This window comes from Astyanax mexicanus, chromosome 11 (genome assembly GCF_023375975.1).
Source record: "Astyanax mexicanus isolate ESR-SI-001 chromosome 11, AstMex3_surface, whole genome shotgun sequence".
In the NCBI taxonomy this organism is placed as follows: Eukaryota; Metazoa; Chordata; class Actinopteri; order Characiformes; family Acestrorhamphidae; genus Astyanax; species Astyanax mexicanus.
The window spans coordinates 36,549,184-36,567,255 of record NC_064418.1 but is presented as its reverse complement, the minus strand read 5'-3'; the positions used below and the strand labels follow the sequence as shown (position 1 = coordinate 36,567,255).

The 18,072-nt window shown below is 41.4% G+C and overlaps 1 protein-coding gene across 2 annotated transcripts in view; it reads left to right on the top strand.

Moving 5' to 3' along the window:
- The window catches only part of nrp2b (neuropilin 2b), a 113,446-nt gene that overhangs the window by 80,930 nt on the left and 14,444 nt on the right, over positions 1-18,072 (top strand). For both annotated transcript variants that reach the window (XM_007234155.3, XM_022680251.2), the window contains exons 11-14: positions 7,980-8,054; positions 11,646-11,789; positions 14,924-15,189; positions 15,910-16,006. In XM_007234155.3, coding sequence (XP_007234217.2) covers positions 7,980-8,054; positions 11,646-11,789; positions 14,924-15,189; positions 15,910-16,006 — 582 coding nt within the window. The remainder of the gene's footprint in view (positions 1-7,979; positions 8,055-11,645; positions 11,790-14,923; positions 15,190-15,909; positions 16,007-18,072) is intronic.

Sequence of the window (18,072 nt, the reverse complement as noted above, 5' to 3'; positions counted from 1 at the left end):
AGAAAGTTTATTCTGCTTTTGTTGTGGTTGGTGTGGTGCAGTGGATAACACCACGCTCTGCCAGTGAGCTTCCACATCATGTGGCAGGGTTCGTACGGTCATGAAAAATCTGGAAAAGTCATGAAAATTTAAAAATAGCAATTTCCAGGCCTGGATAAGTTTTGGAAAAATAAAAATACCCGGAAAGTTTTGGAAAAGTCATGGAAATTTGGTCTACAAATCTGTGTTTCAGTTTATAGATGGAGAAAATCTCTTGTGAGGGAACAAATACATCAGCTTAGAGATAATTCAGTAATTTAGCCCCACACAATGGAGCTCTCAGGATCTGACACACATTTTATTATTAAAGATTGTGTGTCACAATTTTATCTGATTTATTTTAGACCTACTATAATCATCCACTTTAATTATAGTTTTAGTAGATTTTTGGTTTTATTTTCCATGTCTGAAATGATGTTTTAAAAATCGTATGGTCATAAAAATTTGCCTTGAAGGCATGGAAAAGTCCTGAAAAAGTAATGGAAATATATTGATTAAAACATGTATGAACCCTGATGTGGGAGACTAAACTTTATTTCCTGGTCTGGGGGACTGGGTGCTGCACTACACCAATAAGAGTCCTTGGTGCAGACTCCTAATGCTACATTGATCCACCTCTGTAATAGAAATAACCTTGTAAGTCACTAGAGTGATAAGAGTGTCAGCTAAATGCGGTAAAAGTAATGTAAATGTTGTAGTAGATTTTGAAGCATTGCTGTAAAGATTTGACTCAACAACATTTCCATTCAACAACAACATGACAAGAGCATTAGTGAGGTCAGGATGTTGGATGATCAGCCTACTTCATCCCCAACCTTGATGTACCAAAATGTATTGGCTGGACATATAGTGTCTATGCCTACACCTACTCTAGTAGAGTTCAAGAACTCTCACACCTGATCTCCTCACACAGTTCATGTGATGTTCTCTGCAGTGGCCAGAGCCACTCACCTGTTTAAATGACCTCTGTCAGGAAGGAGAGAGGGAAGGATGGCGGCAAATAAGGAGGGGCAGAAATAATGAAGTGATGAATAAATAAAAGGCCTCACAGCCCTGGTGTGAGTGAGAGCGTGAAAGGCACACAGAATGACTTTAGATAATTCAATCAGACCAGCCTCTCCATTATTCATAAACGGCCTCCGCCACGCCATGCCACAAGTTTTCTTCTGACAGGGGGTTAAGAGAGAGAAAGAAAGAGAGAGAGAGAGAGAGAGAAAGAAAGAGAGAGAGAGAGAGAGAGAGAGAGAACAGTGACCTCTACAGGAACTAGACACTCTTAGACACTCTCAGGACTCTCTTGGTCTCTACAGGCCAAACTTACTGTGGGTCATGTCCTCGTTCTCAGAGGTTAAAGCTGAACTTTTCCAGCCTAAGCAACTTCCGTCACCACTTCCTTCCTTCCTTGTCAGCAAATGCATGTTGTAAATCATAAATCTGCATATAAGGAGGCATACACAGTGTAATTTGTATCTCCAACAGTGGTGTTAAAGCGATTAACCCTTCCCACCTGTAGGGGGAGCCAACAAGCGAAGCAAGTATTAACAGCACATTTTTGGGCAGATAACAAACTCTGCCACTAGAGAAAGAGAAAGAGAAAGAGAGAGAGAGACAGAGAGAGAGAGAGATAAAGTCAGAATGGTATCTGAACCTCAGGTCAACACATGGAGCGCTCTGCTCTGATGGTTCTCACATGTGTGGATGGGTTTCAATCGCTGTCTATCAGCGGAGAAGTGGGTGTGGTTTAGGACGAGACCTTGTTAGATGGACCCTGTCTCACTCCTCTTTCCCCTAGCTATATCTAATCACTCTGCCAAATGATTTTTCTCCTTCTTTCTCTTTCTCATTCTCTACCTTTTTCCTTTTCTCTACCTTCTCTTTACCTTTTTTTCTCTTTATTTTCGCTTTTCTCTTTCTTTTTTCCTTCTTTCTCCTCCTTTCCATCTCTCTCTCCCTTTCTCTCTTCCCCCTCTCTGTCAGGGTGAGGTGTGGGAGGGTTGAAGGACAGCATCTCTCCTCCTCCAGTTTGTGTTGGCTCTTTGAAGTTATCTTCCACGTGTTTCTGTTTAGTGCTGGGCACTAGCCGCTGGCCCAAGCTTACACCCATGTAAATAGTCAACACACACACACATAAACACACACACACACACACACACACACAGTCACACACACACACAGGCATGCATGCACGCAAAAATTCCCATGTCATCTTTTATATCCTCTGAGCATCAGTATAGGTTCTATATCTCCTCTCCTCATTTCTCCTCCCTCCAGTCTTCCTACTGTACAGTCGGCTTGCGTCTCCGTCTCTGAGGTGTTTAGATTGGCAGGAGGTGTTTAAATGGAACAGCTTTCTCACTCCTCTTCAAAACTTTAAACTGTTTCTTTCTCTCGTGTTTTCTTTATTCGTTCTCCATTACCCAGATCATGTTTTCCCAAAGCCTGGGATGTTCGCTTTCAGAGCTGCGCTGTCGTGATTCGGTTAGCAGCCCTGTGCTGTAGAATGTATATGAGGATATTGGCCTGCTGTTTGTTTCATAGGTCTCTGAGGGAAAGTATTTTCCCTCTCTCTTTCTCTCTCTCTCTCTCTCTCTCTCTCTTTCTTTTTTTTCTCTATGTCCAATATGAATATGAATTGTTTGTGGTCAGATACTCTGATGCTCTATGTGTGAACAGTATATAAATAAGATATGCATCACCTGCAGATGATCTGTGTGTTTTGTGCTTTGCTCTATGGGGGAAACCTTATCACAGACAAAACAAACTGCTGGCTGGCTAGTAATCTGTATGTTCAACAGTCCATAAGGAGAATACACCAACAGTCAGATGATGCCCTTCTTAAACAAGAGCACATGCTAAAATAAAATACGATAAAAACCTCATTCATCATCTGTATGTTAACGAATTGCAAGTAAACAATTTAATTGGTTTGGTGCTTAAGGAAAGTGATTGTATTGTTGTTTATTCACACAGATTATTATTTTTTTTAGAGTGTAATTAGGTTTGGGTGAGTGTGTTTGTCTTCGTACAGGCAAATACACAGTATAATAAGTAGTTAATAGTTTGGAAAAAAAACTTATATTTTTAAGTAAGGTTTTTGTTTTTCAGTATTTTGGGACAACAAAAATCATAAGATACTTATGGAGAATCTTGGGAATGCCCTATGTTCTCATGGCAAGTTGATGTGAATTATTGTTGCTAGAATTGTCAGTGCAAACGAACAAGCATTTGAATTTGAATTAAGTTTGCACAAGTAGTTAAATATAATATGTAAAAATAATATTTTGAGTACCGTAAATATAATACTATGTGTTTGCCCAGCCAGGGAATCCTATTTTAGTCTGTCTTAGTCTAACTGGGAAAGGCAGTGTTGTTACCTACTACTCTTACAAACCTGTATACATTTATATATATGATTTACAGGGTTTTTTTTATATATATATTTATATATATATATATATATATATATATATATATATATATAACTCACTGTTCTCCACATGTTTTTGCCCATCCAGCTGCTCTGAGTTTGATCTCATGGTCTTAGATGCAGTGTAATGTATGTAATACTATATCATCAGGGTGGGAGCATTTATGGAAAAGTCATTTTCCCAAAAAATATTAGAAGACATAAAGGCTGTACTTAATTTTACTGTGGTTTTCATGTGCAGATAAACTTTTGTACTTTCTCACACACTCTTCAATCTGTTATTGCGTTCTCCCTTTTCACATCAGTTTCTCATTATCAGCCCCATCCCCTCATCTGCTGACCTGATTCCACTTCTTATTCTGCAGTTGAGAGGATTCCTTTCCTAGAACAGAGCATGCTGTTCAGGGCTGTAGTGCCTGAGCCTTTCTCTCTTTCTCTCTCTCTCTCTTTCTCTCTCTCTCTCTCTCTCTCTCTCGTTCTCTCTCGTTCCCTGCCTGTCCGACCACTTGCCAGAGGTGCAGATTTACTCTAAGGCTTTCTACATAATTGTATTTTTTTCTTCTTGTCTTGTTGGGAAAATGCTGAGTCAGGACCTGTGGAAGCACAGGGGCCGGTTGAGGTAGAACAAGGCTAATACCGTTCCCTTGTCTTCAGATAGAGATTAAATGAGACCAAAGCCTTCGGCCCAGAAAGAGTGACCCGGAGATCTGCCCACGCCTGTCAAGTAAGCCTCCCTTCGGAATCTGGGAGTCTTAAGGTCAAGAATCCTGACCTTAAAGTGTTATCAGGCCTCAGAAGAAAGTGTTACGCCAGTGTTCCGATAGCTATAGCATCCAGATCAATTGACTGCATCGACAGGACTTCTGAGCATTCTGCGCTGTAAGGAGACATGCAGAAGGGCTGGGTAATAGTCTGCAGTAGAGTTACAATGAGCAGAATAAGAGCAGTATCTTATTATTCACTTTTGTCCTGGGCACAATACAATAATAAATACAATAATACAAGTTGTAACTTTTTTCGGGGAATGTCCCTGTAGCAAACTATAGTTTGATTCCCTGTCTGGCAAGTACACAATACTACACCAAATCGAGTGTAGGTGTTGTCAAGTGTAGGTCAAGACTTTTGATGTGGACCAATATACATTCATCTCTGGAAAAAAAAGTAAGAGACCACTTCAGTTTCTGAATCAGTTTCTCTTAATTTGCAATTTATTGGTATATGTTTGAGTATAGTGAACCTTGTTTTTTATTCTATAAACTACAGACAACATTTCTACCAAATTTTATATAAAAAATTTGGCATTTATTTGCAGAAAATGAGAAATCAATATGCGTTGGAATAACCCTGGTATTTAATCAAAGTGTTCATGCTTCTTGGCATTTTCTCCTCCACCAGTCTTACACACTGCTTTTGGATAACTTTATGCCACTCCTGGTGCAAAAAATCAAGCAGTTCAGCTTGGTTTGGTGGCTTGTGATCATCCATCTTCCTCTTGATATTCCAGAGGTTTTCAATTTGTTAAAATGTAAAAGTGGTCTCTTATTTTTGTCCAGAGCTGTATTTAATAAAAAGCGCTTGGAAAAAGATGGACCTTTCCTTCTTTTCTCCTGACAAGCGGAAAAAAATCAACATGGCCGTCTCCTGTGATCAGTGGTGGTACCCGAGCATCACAGGATGTGCTGATGTGTCTTTTTTAAGTTGGGGAGCGAGTCTGCGGCTTTACTGCATCCTCAGCTCGATGATGAATGTGAAACTGCCGCAAAGCTGTGGTGTTGGATGTTTTATCGATCTGAGATTTTGCTGGCTGAGTGGGCTGGAGCTGCGGTCGGGATCGGCGGGCGAGCTGCGGGTCGCGACGAGGCGCTCTGTTACGCTCTTCTCCTTCACTAAGCTCCTGGCTGCACTTGCAGCAGTTGGGTAAAGGTGACAGGTCTCGTGTTGCCGGCTCTCGCTCGGCTGCGCTCCTGTCAGCGGTGACAGGACCGGAGTATCTGAAAGGGCATTGTGTTTACACTCTGACAACAGCCGACCTTTATACCAAGAGGGGACAGGAGTGTGGCAAGCCTACAGGGGGCGGGGGTAACGTGCGACAGGGCACACTTGCCCTTACTAATTACAAAAGGAGATTGTAGGAAAAGAGTGTGTGTGTGTGTGTGTGTGTGTGTGTGCTCTTCTGTAAATGTGTTTGTACGCATTTGAGCTCACTTCCCCAAGATGCAGTCCTTGCTGTGGGGTTAATTGCATTTGTAAAGGGCATCAAATTAATGGAGTTTAATGTCAGAAACACAACCAGCTGGGGCTCCTCTTTCATGTACCCTCCTGCTTCTAGACATTAATAAAATATTTACATAGCCGGCCTCCCTTTTTCATGTGCCGCCGAAGTGCCAGCAGGATTAGTAGTGCCGCGCACGTATTTGCCAATTAAGCAGCGAATTGTAAAGTGTAATGACACTAATGAAGCTAAGAGCTGACAATCATTAGTCATTTAGCTCCTTGTTTTTCTTAAATCTGCCCTTGCTAGATTGCCCGTGGAGGAAGCAGGAGAGATGGCGAGGTTGATTTAACATGCTGTGGCAGAGCGCATTAGCGCAGTGCAAACAGAATGAGAACAGTGGGGCAGGTCGTGACACTGGGAAAGTTTCTTCACCCTCAGTGGCTCGTCATGTTTTAGTTTATAGGTACTCGCTCTGCTTTATTCTAGAGAGAAAAGAGATGGAGGTAGAAAAAGAACAGATGGAGAGGAAATAGACCCTTGAACTTTGATCTGTGCTGGAAAAACAATTTAAGAGCTGTGCAATTCAGAAAAAAATGAAAGAGAATGAAAGGCAGCGGTGGGATCAGGTCAGATGTGTTGGGGGTTTTAGAAGGGTTAGCATTGGTTGATTGAATTGTTGGTCAGCATTATAGTTTCAGTGAAGACATGGAGATGGAAATGAAGGTAATGAAGGGTTGGTTTTAGTTTCTTATGGCAAAGCCAAATAAGGCTGGGCTTGAAGTCTTAAAGTAATGGTGGATGAATGAAGCTACATCTGGCTGTGTGTAGAGTCTGTGGTAATTGGGGTTGAGTTAATGGCTGGTGGTTTTGAGTAGTGCTTAGTAATGAGATGTAGCTGTAATGAGGGGAAAAATAGGTATTCACAGTGTTGTGTTGCTGGAATAAGTTTGGATTTTGTGACAGACAGTAATGCTAGCTTCAAATTCCAGTGTTTCTGAAGGTAATGCTGGTTTTAAAGACTCATGATAATAGAAATAAGGCTGGATTTAAGGTCTGGTGGTAATTAGGGTTGAGTTAATGGCTGGTGGTTTTGAGTAGTGCTTAGTAATGAGATGTAGCTGTAATGAGGGGAAAAAAGAGGTATTCACAGTGTTGTGGTGCTGGAGTAAGGTTGGATTAAACATGCTAGTTTTAGCATTCAAGTCCAGTGTTTGTGGAGGTAGGGCTGGTTTTAAAGACTGATGATAATGGAAATAAGGCTGGATTTAAGGAAGGTCTGGTGGTAATTGGAATGAGTTATGGGTTTAACTGTTGGTTTTTAAGGGGAAATGTTGTGTTAAGGTCTGGTGGTAATGGAGGGAAGCTTGTTTTTTTTTAATGCCTAGTGGTTTTTCGCAGTATGGCTGGTTTTAGAGCTTGGTGGTAATGAGGGTAAAGAGCTGCTTCTGCTGAAGAAATAATGATGAGATCATGAGATCATTTAAAGTCTGTTCATAATGGAAGTAACCTAGATTCAGGGCCTGGCACCAGTCGTTTGGAAACAGGAACTAATGTTCACTCACGCAACTCAACAGTCCGAGTCAAACAACAGAACCTTATGTTCCCTTACATCACTCAGTGGGCATCTCTCTCTCTCTTTCTATCTCTCTCTCTCTCTTTTTTCTTTCTATCTCTCTCTCTCTTCCCTCCTGCTAGCCCTGCAAGTACTGTTTTAATCTCACATTAGCGTTCACTAAACACTTGCAGAGGGCCATGCGCTTTGAATTGTTTTCCAGCTGTGTGTGTGTGTGTGTGTGTTTGAATCAGCGTGTTTTTGAGTACTTTCCCCCTTTGTTTGTGTGTATCAGCAGGCTAGCTTTATCTTTAGCACATGAACTGTGCTTGGTTTGCACTTAGATCATGTGTGTGTGTGTGTGTATGTTTGGTAGGTAGTGACAGAAGAATACGGGATACAGCTGCAATCCAAGGTCAATGAGGGTGGTGCATTTATCAATGGCAGCAGGAGTACTGTGTGTGTGTGTGTGTGTGTGTGTAAGAGAGTGTGGAAAGATTCTTTGCTATAGGAGTAGAAGTTAAGCCCTCTTTTGTGTAACCCAGTATTAAAGCTCTGCAGGTGTTTTCACTGATATCTGACCCTGTGTTTATTATCAGGCAGTTTAAAGTTGAAAGGGTTTTTCTATGGTTATCAATCTCAGTTTCAGCCACTAACAGTCATATCTTTTTATGTTTTAGGTGACTTGGCTCTTTTTCCCCTTAGATATGTTTTACAATTTTTTTTTTCCTCTCTCTCTATTTCAGAATCTACTACTATTCCTGATACAGCCACCCCAACTACCCAGCAAGAAGAGACCAGCACAGCTCACAGAGCAGCACGTGAGTGACCAATACACTGACCAATCAGAATGTTCCTGTGGGGAAGAGGCTAGCTGTTTTAGGATATAAACACAGACAAAGAGAACACACAAGCAAAGAGAACCGTGTTGTATGAAGATGATCCATCAATACTCAGCACAGGTAAAGTAGAGTGAGGGGTTTATATAGGCTAGTGATCAGGTGTTAGTAATCTGGTGATTGACTTCCTGGAGGTACCGTGTGCAGTGTCATGTGATCATGAGTGTCAGTGTGTGGTGCATCCTGGGTATCATAGTTCAGCGACTGGAGATTGCAGGTAGAGCTTAGTGTGGGAGAGACAGAAGCGCTTTGTAGTCTATTATACTAGCTTCTATCTTCGTTTTTTTTTTATTATTATTATTAAGATGTCCCAGTAAGCACTGATATTAGACATTAAGAGATTCAGTTTTGGCCCAGCTTGGCTTGACCTAAATGTATACCTTAGTTAAGTGGCTAGGCTACGTTAGCAGCCACCAAAGCTGTCTTTTTCTGACTTATCTTTTTTTAGTGTCAAAAACTTTTACGCTGGCTAACATCCTGACCCTCTATGAACAGCCTATAAAGTAATTTTACAGATGTTTTTCAAACATTAAAAGCCTTTTCTCTTATTATGATGTTAGATATCAGCCACAGCAGCCTATTGAAGCTCCACTAGCAGCTCCAGATCATTTCTATTCTTTATGAGCTGTACAAAAAAATCACCTGTACAAAAAAATGAGGGACTTTGCAATGAGCTCTCAGCATGCAGTGAGCTCCCCTCATCATCATAACTATCAATAAACGCTATCAGCAGTGCCAATCAGAATAATCAATACCTGCCTGAGTCTGACAGTGAATAATGAGCTTTTTGTCACCTCTGTTGCTGCAGGTTTGTGTTTGTTTGCTTTAGTTCTCCTATATAAGTGTGTGTGTGTGTGTGTGTGAGCGTGGTAGTGCACAGTCACACAGCCCCTTTTAGATTTACAGTATTCTTCGAGATGATTGCAGCACAACTATAGCCTCTCTCTCCTGCACCCATGATAATAATGGATTGCACCTCTGTTTGTGGAGGCTTATGTCTCGATGAGCTGCAGCACGCAGCATGGGTGCTAACATTATGCTAAGCAGCCTGGCAGTGTTTGCCCCCTCTGTTTGGATTGATTGCTGATGGAGGACTGGTGCAGGGCTCCATATAGATGAGGCCATTGCAGCTCAGCTCAGCTCGGCTTGGCTTGGATCCCCTCTTTCTCTCTCTCTCTCTCTCTCTCTCTCTTTTTCTCTCTCTTTATTTCCCTCCCTCTCTCTCCCTCGCTCTTTCTGTCTGCAGGCTTTGAAGAGCTGCATTATATCTCTACCTGCGGATAGTCACTCAGCCCCCCACGCTCCCTACCCACTAAGTGGAGCCCAGCAGTGCAGAAGATACACTTTTGCAAACCAGCATACATATATTAACATACGTGAGCATGTGTAGGCACTCCAATGGCCAGTTTATTAGAAATCCCCTACCTTGTTGGACCTACATGGTTGCATGGTTGCATTCCCCATCCTCCTGTTTGCATTTGCCTTTCTTAAAGATGCAAAACCACCATGGTGTACTCATACCAATGCCACGCACTACCACTACCATATCAGTGTGACCACCCACATACACATACTATCTGTCTGGTCAAAAGTGACCATCAGTAGCATCATTCAAATCCTATGAAGCACCATAATATTAAGGTCCAGTCCCATTTTCCCATTTCACCTTTTGGCCCTACCACTTAGCCCTACCTCTCTGTTTTGTTCGTGCACATCAAGGGGTAGGGTTATTTGCTTCTTGTTTGGCTGGAGGGGTAGGTTAGGGGAAATATTAGGGCTGTAACGGCCTTCAAAGAGAGATTTTTCAGAGGCACACTCCAAACAGAGGGCTATGAGAATTACAATGTACATATTTTCCTTAAAATACCATAACAATATGACATAATTAATGTTTATTTTTAACATTAATTATTTAGCGTAAACAAGTTGCTAGTAGTGTGTCTAAGTGACTAGATAACTTTCCATTCTACTTTAAATGGTTCAGCAGATAATAGAGGGCAAAGCATTTAAGGAGGAACGGATAAAATAATAAAAAAAGTATAATAAAAGCGGTACCACTTTAAAATAAGACTACCTTTATAAAGGGTTTATAAATGGTTTTCAATTAGTTTATTAATGGTTACTAATTAGGTTGTAAATGCCTTAAAAATCATTAATAATCAGTTATGTGGCTTTGGGTTCACTATTTGGCAAACAACAGGTCTACGTACATTTCTATGTACGTGTTATAACTGATTATTAATGAGTTTTAAGACATTTACAACCTAGTTAGTAACCATTAATAAACTAAACCATTTATAAACCCTTTATAAAGGTAGTCTTATTTTAAAGTGGTACCATAAAAGCTAATAAAAGCCAATTTCTGCTCCCTATCACAGAAGAATTAAGCAATGAACATTTAATAATAAATTAATAAATGAATTCGGGCTCCACCTGCCCCCTTTCTGAAGACATATGATTGCCCTAATGTTTAGTAGTCAGTCAGCAGCTAGGTTGATAAACTGTAGCTCTTTTGCAACTTTTATCTTTGTTTCAAAGGGAAGGGTTACACTCAAAAACAAGGAAAAAACTGGGGTTATTTTAGGTAGAACACTATATACCTTTACTTCTCCTGCCCTCCACTTCCTGCCAGTCCTTCCAGGGAATAAAACCAGCAACCTTCCGATTCCAAGCCTGCTTCTCTACCCATTAGGTCACAACTGCCACGGCTGTCATCAGTCGCGCTGTATATAGCATGCGTCTCAGTCTCAGTGTGTGTGTACATGCTAGTTAAGGCTTGCAGACCGACTGTAGTGAGGGGGCTTGTGCTCGCCTCAGACCCTGCCAAACTTTCTCACACCCACTCAGACCACACAAACACAGCTGATAGGAGCCGAGAGACAGAGGAAAGGTGCTAGACCTCAGCATTCTCCCAGCGCACCGAAATAACGGAAGCGCCAGCCAGATTAGCTATTCAATGAAACTGCAAAGTGTTTGATGTTATTTGGAATGAGCGCGTGCCGAGCGGCGGAGCAGCGGGGTAGGAAGTGCTGACAGCGACCGAGGAACAGAAGCCGGGAATAGAAATCGCGTAAGCCGGGCATTCATGCATTTGCTCGGCTTAATTGGAGAACTTTGCTGTAAATATGCACATATTCACAAATCCTTTACAATTAGATGTGTGTGTGTGTTTTTTGGGTTTTTTTTTTTGCGAGCACACGCAGAGAAAGGCGTGAGGTCAGGTGTTGCATCCAGTACATCAAGAAAAAAAACAAAACCTTACACAAGCGCTGGCGGGAGAGAGAGATAGAAAGCCATTGCTCTCTGTGCCTGTTGAGTTCAGTTTCTGCAACAGGAATATGGATTTCACAGGCCAGAGAGAGAGAGGGCATTGATCAAAGCCGTGAAACACTGACTTTTTCTGTGTGTGTTTGTGTCTGTGTGTGTATAATTGTATAATTCACACTGCAGGATATGGGTTTTCTGAAAATAATGAGTGTAACTTATCTTGTTTCTCTCGTTCTCTCTCTGTAGTCCCTACCACGCTGTCATCTCTGGGCGGTTTGTGCGACTTTGAGCAGAATATGTGCGGCTGGACTCATGACCCTACGGCTGACCTGAACTGGGCTCTGCGTAGTGCACCCAGTACCAGTTTGGACATGCTTCTTGGAGTTGAAGGTATGGGAACCATTTAGGTGTGGATTTATTAGTATAATGAGACTCTAGGTAAAGCAGACTGGTATTAAAAAAAAAAAAAAAAGAACAATAAATACCAATGCAGACTTTCTATTGCCCTAATGAAACTCTTACATATACATGCATTCACACACACCTACACCATCCTTCAGCAAAGCAGCCTGTCTTACTTTTATTAATATACTATAATTAACATTATAGCAGAGGTCTGAAAATAGCCACTGTCTTTCTTTCTCTCTCTCTCTCTCTCTCTCTCTCTACATCTGCTCTCACCATCCGCTCATCCCTCTCACTTCTGCTCTTCTAAATCCCTCAGGAAATAAAAGGACAAGTTCTTCCAAAAACCTTCTTAACACCCACACACATGTACATTCTCTGTTCTCGAGGATCTCCTCTGTCCTCGCTCTCTGTCAGGAGGACGGAGGATTATAAAAGCTCCTGCTCTGTTTTCCATCTGTGCACTTTTAAAAGAGGCAACGAGGTGCGGAGAGGAAAGAATTCACGTCTGTTTAAAACATTCCAGAAGCAACAGGGCCTCAGATTTTCCCTTTTAGTGCTCCATCTCTCTCTCTCTCTCTCTCTCTCTCTCTCTTTCTTTCTCTCTCTCTCTCTTTTTTTCTTTGTCTCTCTTTCTTTTTCACTCTTGTCACTTCACATTTCATACTATTCCTAAACAAATATTTTGGAAACCTTGACATTGACCTGGCCTGTTGAGTTGGCTCCCTCACTCTAGGGTTCAGCCATATCCAAAAAGCAGATAAACATGAGGTGAAGTTCAGGGGTCTTCTAGGATCCTCCTGCTACTAAGATTATGACACACTGAAAGGTTAATATTTGTAACATGAAGAAGGTGAGGGGGTTAAAGGTTGTGTCAGCCTTATTAACTCTGATGGGGACGTTTTCAGTGGCACTCATGTCATGTTAAAGACCAGCCTGTGCTGCTCTACTCTGTCCATTACCATACGTTACCAGTGAAAAATGTAGATAAAGACCTTTTCACTCAAATTATATTATTTTATACATTGTGGACAAACTAAATCAAACGTTAAACAAAGAGAGCATACTTTATACTATAGATTCTTCAAATAAGCCACTAGGCAGTAACAAACTGTTCAAGAAATAATTGTGATTAACTATATTATTGTAAATTTAAGACCATTGCATGCCACTGATGATTATACAACATTATACTTTAATGCTGTCAGATGGAAGAAGGAAAGAGTATAAATAATATAAAAACAAAGGAACACGAGACCTGACTGATGTAACAACATACAACCATAGACATGGGAAACAGGTAAAGGGGACTATTTATACATACAGACAAGGACAGGAAACACCTGGGAGCAGGTAACAAAGGGGGTGGAGCTAAAAAAACACAAAAAAACAAGTAAGCACACAGAAGTTAGGGACGAAGACACGAGCTAAACACAGGGCACGTGCAGAGAAGGGTAAATGAACACACGGACAGACCAGAGGGAAGCAAAACAGGACAAGACAAATGCATGTATAAATTACTATTAAAGAGCACTGAACTTTTAATTGTTAAGGATATTAATACTTTGGAAATTAATCTTACTATTGACTTTTTGCAACTTCACAAAAATGTTTCTTCTATGGAAGCACCTTGAGTGTACACCAAACAGACCACTGGCCCAATATCCTCTCGGCCAAAGTAAGACTCCTCTAAAATGTTTATTCATGGATTAAACCCACAAGCAAACACTGAGACAGAGTGAGTCTAATCTACCTTCTCAGACATTCGGTAGATTACTTTGACCTGCAGCTGGTCCGGTACAGCAGAACCGTACTGTGCTTCTTGAGGTTGAGGAGGATTAAAGATAAGTTTATTATGCAGAGATTCAGACCTCAGACAAGGTTGGAATATGCAATGTGGCACCTATCAGGGATAGGAGGATGTTTATATTGGAGACGTGTTAATTATTTCTCCAGTGCTGTCCATCAGAACTGTTCTGTTCTCTCTATCTATCTCTCTCCATCTCCCCTTCTTTCATCTACTTCCCAAAACCTACTTTCCCTCTCTCTCTCAACCTTTCCTCTCTCTGTAAAGTGGCATCCGCACTTTAGAAGTAGCCTACTTGTTTTTTTTTGCCGAGGCTAAGCACTCCTCGCCTGCAAAATAATGCCGGGGCTTTTGTTTGGAAAGCACATTCCATGTTTCCTCTGCTGACTGAGGAAGAGAACCAGGCTGATCATTTATTTATTATTCACCAGAACATAAATAGGACATAAACTCGAGTGTACTTCAAGTCACGGTGCCATGCTGAGACGCAAAGAAAGGCGGGCTAAAAATAGACGGCGGCACTTAGAAGCCTGTGATCTATTTAGCACAGATCTTATGATGATAGCGACGGATGTGCAAATGAAAGATACAGTGACGCTCCTCTGGGTTTAGCGGTTCACCACAGCCCTCAGCTGGAGACGATCCCTCTGCTGTAGCTGTAGCTCGGTAGTGTAGCAGTGAGCCTGAATCAAAATACTTCACAATTATAATTTACATCAATTTCATAGACTCTAATATAGGTCCAGGAGACTGAGGCGCTTGCACTATGATCAGGAGACCCCTGGTTCGAATCCCATTTATGCAGCTTGCCTTTAGCTGCCGAAGTCCTGAGAGAGCACAATTGGCCTTACTCTCTCTGGGTGGGTGGCTAGATAGATGGCACTCTCTCCCCACATCACTACTCCAAAGGGTGATGTCGATCAGCACAAGGCTGCGTCTGTGAGCTGATGTATCGGAACCGAGTCACTGCACTTTCCTCTGAATGCGCTGTGATGCTACTTGGCAATGGTACAGTTCAAGCAGCAGTTAAAAAAGAGGTGGAGTCTGACTTCACATGTATCGGAGGAGGAAACCCTCCTGGGTTTGGGTATTACTAGTGATGAGGAAGTCCTAATATGTGGGTTGGGTATTTGGCCTTGTAATTTACTGTAAAAATGACTGTAATAATAAGAATAAAGGTATTCATCCCCTTTAGCATTATCATTATCATCATCATCATCATCCTCATTATAAGCAGGTATTCTTACAAAACAGAATGGATTTTAGTGATGGATAGGTCTCTTTACTCACTGCTCTCTCACTTTCTGTGCAGATTACGGCAATTTCCTGTACCTGGAGGCAAATCCCAAGACAGAGCATAAGCGGGCCAGGCTGCTGAGCCCACCGGTGGCTCCTGAGAGAGGACCACTCTGCCTGCTCTTCCTCTATCAACTCACAGGCGAGGCTCAAGGAAGTCTCAGGGTTTTAATCCGAGACCACGACCACGAGGAAACTCTGCTGTGGACCCTGAGAGGAGAGCAGGGCCACAAGTGGAGAGAAGGACGTACGATTCTGCCTCAGTCACCTAAAGAGTACCAGGTGAGAAAAAATTATATTTATTTCTGCCATAGGAAGTAAATGATTAGAGCTCTTGTTTTTAAAAAATAAATCAGCCATTTTTACTTCTACCAGACTTGTATCAGATTTATCACACTTATAATTAAATTTTCCCAAAAATCGTCAATGCACCTTATGTATAAATTCCACCAGTCAGGTACGGGAGTTTTAGTTTAGCCGGAGGCACCGAGGCTGAGTCAGTTTAGCATTAGCCGCTAACCGCACTAGCTCTTTTGCCGTTCAGAGGCGAGTATACAAAAGTATAACCAGTATAACTAATATCATTCTGGTTTATTGGAACACTCATGGTTCCTCATAGTAGCGGGTGGCATTAGCTCAGCCAAATAAACAGGAGAAAAATCTGTGTAGATTAACATCTAGCACTCGGTTGACTTTGGAAAAAAAAAATAAAAATTTTTTAAGACTTTTGTTTACCTAGCTTAGCTTTATTTATCCTAGGTAACCTACCTTCCCACCACCACTCAGTGGCGAAACCTCCTGAATTAGAAGGAAAATATGGTGACTCCCTTGTACCTTACTAGTGTTGCATAATGCATCTTATAATCTGGTGCACCTTATAGTGTGAAAAATACGGTAGTAATGATTAGTACCAGAAGTAACAGCATATCTTTATTCACTAGTTTACTAATTCAATCCATGCCTCACCCCTCCCTACCCCGCCTATGCCTAATGCTTTATCAGGTTGTCATCGAGGGCTTCTTCGAACACGGCAGCCGAGGCCACATCTGGATCGACAACATCCACATGAGCACCAGCACGGAGCTGGAACAGTGCACTCGTAAGTCCTGAACACTCTCTTTTACTCTATTCACCCCTCCCTGAAGCACTACTCTGCTGTCACACTCGCTCTCACTTCTTTAAAGGACCAACATTTACTGTAGATGTATTAAAAAAAAAACAAAAAAAAAAAGGATCGGTAGACGGAAGGCGCTTTTCAGATTCTCCGTTCACGTCGAACGCAGGAAAGTAGGCCACGTTTGCCCTGTGGGCTTCTGATCCTAATCTATGTTTCATCAGATTTTTCCCGTCTCTTCTCTTATTTGTAAACAGAGCCTTCCAGAGCTGAGGCAGGGAATTACTAGACAGCCGACGTGTCGGTCACAAAACCCGGCGAGTTTTTTTGTGCATGCACGGATGTCCCAGAGGAGTCCGAGTGTTTGCAGCATTGTAGCTGCTCGCTTTCATTGATGCTAAGCAGTGCATGTGTATAGTAGCACTGCCTTTTATAGGGAAAAATAGGAGCTTCCCTCCGTAGACCTTTCAGTCACGCCCAAGATACATAAACATAAAGTATAGAAAGGCCAGCCTGCCAAGTCGCTTTGTTTATTTGCTACACTGCATTGAACCATGGTATTAGAACAGCAGTTTTAAACACACACACACACACATACACACATACACACCCCTCCCACACACACACATACTTGCATACAGTCTTCCTTTCCTAATCCCAGCTTTGGGAGCGCTCTTATCAATTAATGTTGTTCAGCATGCACACCCCAGTCCTTGCACCCTTGCCAGGCTGGTCTCCCTGCACCGCTCCTTCTTAATTGTGTCGGCATTCCAGCCATTCTAAACAGCCTTTCTGTTTTCTGAGCATGTGCAGAGCGCTCCTCAATCACGGCTGTGGATCAGAACACACTGCACTCTTTGCCAAATTACACACAGCCCAATTACAGTCTCCTCTCTCTCTCTTTCTCTTACTCTTTCTTTCCGTCTCTCATTCTCTCTCTCTTCCTCTCCCTATCTTTCTCACACACAAACTCAACCCACAAACCCCATCACCATCTAAAGCCTTCTTCACCACTGTAATGTGTTTGTGAGGAGCTGAAGGGCTTCCAGAAGGGACGGGTGCTTTATGCTCTAGTCAACTAGCATCTGTTTTTAAGTATTCATTCCGAGGCAAGCACTGCCAAGGATTAATGCATATTTTTAATCAAAGTCAGTCGGCAACATTTCTGCCAGAACGGACCCTCCCGACTCCCCCGTTATAATATTCTACTTGTGGCACAATAACAAGTGTTTCAAGTATGTCTTTTTTCACGTATATATGTCCATGTATATACTGTATATAGTGTTATTAACATACTACACTGCATTTTCATGTTTTATGTAGTAGATTTTCACTTTCTGATCTGTCTGAAATGGTCTCTTATTGCGAGCCACTTATTAAAAGGATATTCGTATTACAGTAATGGGCTAATGTAGTGTTAGGAGTTTTGCCTGAGGACATTTATTGGTATAGTGCATTATTACAAGACATTATCCAGACTGGGACTCACCACACAGTGTTGTTAGTTCAACTTATATAGCACCTTCCCCAAACCCAAGGACACTTTACCAATGCATGGCAAGGAAGTAAAAATCAATAAATAAATAAAAATACCAGTAGAAATGCTCCAAATGCCTACATATGGAAATAATTTTTTCCTCTTTTGTAGGGGTAACATGTTCAAGATTTCAAGATTTCTGCATGATATAGATATATATATAGAGTTGTCCACTCAAAACACACATCTGCACATCTTTATATTTCAGAACAGTTTTGCACATTATCTCTATTGTAGTTTTTTGTTTCTATGACTCTATAATATTTTTATATATGTTGTCTTATACCTATAGGAATAGTGTTATAACATTTAGTTTTATTGTACACAAGTGTGTATTAGGAATAAACTATTATCACATACAACACAATCTGATTGGTTGAGAAGTGTTTTTCTTTTTTTCCAAATGAAAATTATATATGCCTTGTGTAGTTCTCTATGTTAAAGCAGGTCAGGTAATTGAGCAATAACTTAGTATCTCATTTGTTGTGGACCTACTTTTTGTTGCTATTATTTA